At 49.6% G+C, this 4,335-nt stretch overlaps 2 protein-coding genes across 2 annotated transcripts in view; one reads left to right on the top strand and one right to left on the bottom strand.

Moving 5' to 3' along the window:
* The window catches only part of PLK1 (polo like kinase 1), a 15,284-nt gene that overhangs the window by 1,487 nt on the left and 9,462 nt on the right, over positions 1-4,335 (bottom strand). The window contains exons 6-7 of the mRNA XM_017534407.2: positions 2,598-2,753; positions 174-251 (exon numbers count right to left, since the gene is read on the bottom strand). Of these exons, the coding sequence (XP_017389896.1) occupies positions 174-251; positions 2,598-2,753 (234 nt within the window). The remainder of the gene's footprint in view (positions 1-173; positions 252-2,597; positions 2,754-4,335) is intronic.
* On the top strand, positions 726-1,998 carry LOC108308529 (glyceraldehyde-3-phosphate dehydrogenase-like). Its single transcript, XM_037740590.1, has one exon. The coding sequence runs from the start codon at positions 799-801 to the stop codon at positions 1,804-1,806; it is 1,008 nt and encodes a 335-aa protein (XP_037596518.1). The 5' UTR covers positions 726-798; the 3' UTR covers positions 1,807-1,998.

The raw sequence follows: 4,335 nt of genomic DNA, 5'->3' as shown, positions 1-4,335 counted from the left end.
AAAAAAAAAAAGTAGGGGAGTCGGAGAGCACTGGGAGCTGGAACTGGGAGGCCTGGGATGGAGAGAAGAGCACTGAGAAGAGAACCTAGGAGCCCAAAAAAGCCAGAGCCTGTAACAACTGAAAGGTCACCTGGCTGTACCTGAGTCACCCACCTGTTCTAGTAGAAACCTACCAAGGCCGTACTTGTCCGAATAGTCCACCCACTTGCTGACCCAGAAGATGGGGATACAGGCAGGATCCTCAGCCTCCTCTGAGACAGAAACAGACAAACAATTGGTCAGGACCAGCCTCTTCCCCTCTGGTTCGCACATGTGGCCCACACCAGGGAACAGGGAATCTTGCTGAGCACCCCACCTGGGCTGAGTTGAGAGGCCTGGGGCCCCAGAGAAGAGCAAAGCAGGGCTTCTACTGCTAACAGGCTCAGACAAGCAGCAGCACAGACATCTACACAGAAAATCTCAGCACAGAATGCCAAGTTCCACTCACTCCTTCATTCCACTGACCGATTCATTTATTGAAGGCCTACTGTGCCTGCCAGGCACTGTCACAGGTACAGTGAGCAACAGACAAAACTCCAGCCTCCACGGAGCTTACACTGTGGTTGTAGGGACAAAGACTAATCAAATTAAGTATGGGCAAAATGTCAGTGACTTCTATCATGATAAGAGTCAGAGGATGACATTATCTAGCTTTCCAGTTTGGAGTCATTAAGAAACTGTGGGCTCTCTGCGCCTCCTGTTCGCCGGAAAGCCGCATCTAGTCTCCCATCGCCAGCGCAGCCACATCCCTGAGACACCATGGGGAAGGTGAAGGTCGGAGTTAACGGATTTGGTCGTATTGGGCGCCTGGTCACCAGGGCTGCTTTTAACTCTGGTAAAGTGGATATTGTCGCCATCAATGATCCCTTCATTGACCTCAACTACATGGTCTACATGTTCCAGTATGATTCCACCCATGGCAAATTCCATGGCACTGTCAAGGCTGAGAACGGCAAGCTTGTTATCAATGGAAATCCCATCACCATATTCCAGGAGCGAGATCCCTCCAAAATCAAGTGGGGCGATGCTGGTGCTGAGTACGTGGTGGAGTCCACTGGCGTCTTCACCACCATGGAGAAGGCTGGGGCTCACTTGCAGGGGGCAGCCAAAAGGGTCATCATATCTGCCCCTTCTGCTGATGCCCCCATGTTCGTGATGGGCGTGAACCATGAGAAGTATGACAACAGCCTCAAGATCATCAGCAATGCCTCCTGCACCACCAACTGCTTAGCGCCCCTGGCCAAGGTCATCCATGACAACTTTGGTATCGTGGAAGGACTCATGACCACTGTCCACGCTATCACTGCCTCCCAGAAGACCGTGGATGGACCCTCCAGGAAACCGTGGCGTGATGGCCGTGGGGCTCTCCAGAACATCATCCCTGCCTCTACTGGAGCTGCCAATGCCGTAGGCAAGGTCATCCCTGAGCTGAACGGGAAGCTCACTGGCATGGCCTTCCGTGTCCCCACTGCCAACGTGTCAGTGGTGGACCTGACCTGCCGTCTGGAAAAACCTGCCAAATATGATGACATCAAGAAGGTGGTGAAGCAGGCGTCGGAGGGCCCCCTCAAGGGCATCCTGGGATACACTGAGCACCAGGTGGTGTCCTCTGACTTCAACAGCGACACCCATTCTTCCACCTTTGATGCTGGGGCTGGCATTGCCCTCAACGACCACTTTGTCAAGCTCATTTCCTGGTATGACAATGAATTTGGCTACAGCAACAGGGTGGTGGACCTCATGTCCCACATGGCCTCCAAGGAGTAAGACCCCTGGACCACCAGCCCCAGCGAGAGCACGAGAGGAAGAGAGGCTCTCACTGCTGGGGAGTCCCTGCCACAGAGTCCCCCACCACACTGAACTGCCCCTCCTCACAGTTTCAATGCAGACCCCTTGAAGAGGGAGGGGCCTAGGGAGCCCCACCTTGTCGTGTACCATCAATAAAGCCCCCTGTGCTCAGCCAAAAAAAAGAAACTGTGAAGACAGAAGCCAGTTGCAAACACATCAAAATGTTATGTTCAGTGCATGCAACAAATCCCTTATTTTAAATCCATTAAACAAAGATGGATATGTTGGACTATGTTGGGTGAGAAGTATTATGGAGAACCATGCAGCAGGCAAGGGGGATGAGAAGCACTAGCAGATGGGCCAGGGAGATGCTCACAGTGGTGACACTGGAGCAGACACTTGAAGGAGGCCACAGTGTGAGCCATGTGCTGTCTGCTTTCATGCCAGGGCCAGGGAGCCACAGGGTCGAAAGCCCCGAGGTTGCAACCCATCTGGGCCTGTTATTTCAAGAGTCTTGAAGAAACAACAGGACTTACTGAGCAAAAGAAACAGCATATGAAGGTGGCATATCAAGGTGCTAGAGTAACAGACGGATCAGAAAAGAAGGCAGGAGCCACAGCATGCAGGACCTCGGATGTCAGGAAATGGGGAAACCAATGGTCCTATGGAGACAGGGCCTGGACAAGTCACCAGTGCTTTGCTGGCCAAGACTCCTGGCTTCTCCAGATGCCCCAAGCAATCCTGCCCTACCCAGGGCCCACAGTACCCACCTTGCCTGACCAGCCCACGCTCTGAGGGCTTCGAGGCATTGACACTATGCAGCTGCTGCAGCATATCACTGAGGTGGCAGTCGACCACCTCACCCGTCTCTCGAACCACTGGTTCTTCTTTTTCCCGGGGACGCTCAGGCAGGGGGTTCTCCAAGCCTAGGAGGGTAACAAAAACAGGGGCGTTGGGAAGTGCACAGGACTCCCTGCCACAGCTGAAACTTTTCCAAAAGAAAAATTATCTTAGCTACCACTGCTTAGGGGAAACTGAGTCAGTGCCTGGTCAATAGAGCAGGAGCTGCCATGCTCAGGTGACAGGCACACGTGCTCACTGTGAGGCAACACATCTTCAGATGCTGTAGCCTATAACCCAACGGCGTGGCCCTGCAGGATACCACCTGCCACCCAGACAAACAGCTCGAAGCCACCAGCAGCTCAGAGCTGCCCAGCTTCAAGCAAAGACTTAGAAGCATCTTTCGCATCCAGGCAGATGGGAGGGCTGAGTAGTCTCAGTTCATCCGCAGGATGGATTCAGTAGGCATTTAAATAAAAACACAAGAGGTTTTTTTCCACTCTAAAATTTGCTTTATATGTTTATAATCAAAAAAAAAAAAATGAAAAGATACATGAAATTTTAACGCTGGTTATATCTGGGCAGTAGAGGCACAGATTATTTTTATTGTCTTTTTCCTTATTTGTTTATTCCCCCATCAACATGTGTTAGTTCTCCTTGTATAATATAAAATGTTTCCTAAAGAAGTTTTCAATTAAAAACTATGCCATGATATAGCAAGGAGCTGTTCAAAACAAAACAAAACAAAACAAACAAAAAAAAAACTATGCCACAATAGGGACTTGGGTGTGAAATAATAAGATATTAGGGATTTGCTTTAAACACTCCAGCAAGACCAGGGCAGATGGCTCACACGTGTAATCCCAGCACAATGAGAAGCCGAGGCGGGTAGACTGTTTGAGCTCAGGAGCTTGAGACCAGCCTGAACAACATGGCGAAACGCTGTCTCTGCTAAAAATACAGAAACTAGCTGGACATGGTGGCACAACACCTGTAGTCCCAGCTACTTGGGAGGCTGAGATGGGAGAATCACTTGAACACAGGAGGTTGACGCTGCAGTGAGCCATGATCTTGCTACTGCACTCCAGCCTGGGCAACAAGGCAAGACTGTCTCAAATAAATAAATAAATAATAAAATTTCAAAACTCCAGTAAAAAAAAAAGGCAGGAGGCTGGAATAAATAAAACAAGTCTGGCCAAATGTTGATAACTAGTAAAAATAGATGAAACATGGGATTTATCATACAGTTCTCTCTACCTTTGGGTAAGTTTGAAAATTTCCTTAAGTTTTAAAAATGCTATATGAAAAATTAAAACTGAAAGAAAAAAAGTAGGAGGCTGAGGCAGGAGGATCACTTGAGCTCAGGAGTTCAAGACCAGCGTGGGCAACAGAGCGAGATCTCATCTCTACAAAAATTTTAAAAATTAGTCAGATGTAGTGGCACACGCTTAAAGTCCTAGCTACTCGGGTCAAAGCTACAGTGAGGTACAATTGTGCCACTGCACTCCAGCCTGGGAAGCAGAGCAAGACCCTGTCTCAAATAAATTTTTCTTTTTTTTTTTGAGACGGAGTTTCGCTCTTGTTACCCAGGCTGGAGTGCAATGGCGCGATCTCGGCTCACCGCAACCTCCGCCTCCCGGGTTCAGGCAATTCTCCTGCCTCAGCCTC

Source organism: Cebus imitator, unplaced genomic scaffold (assembly GCF_001604975.1).
Source record: "Cebus imitator isolate Cc_AM_T3 unplaced genomic scaffold, Cebus_imitator-1.0 Scaffold85, whole genome shotgun sequence".
Classification (NCBI taxonomy): Eukaryota; Metazoa; Chordata; class Mammalia; order Primates; family Cebidae; genus Cebus; species Cebus imitator.
This window is presented reverse-complemented; position numbering and strand designations above follow the sequence as displayed.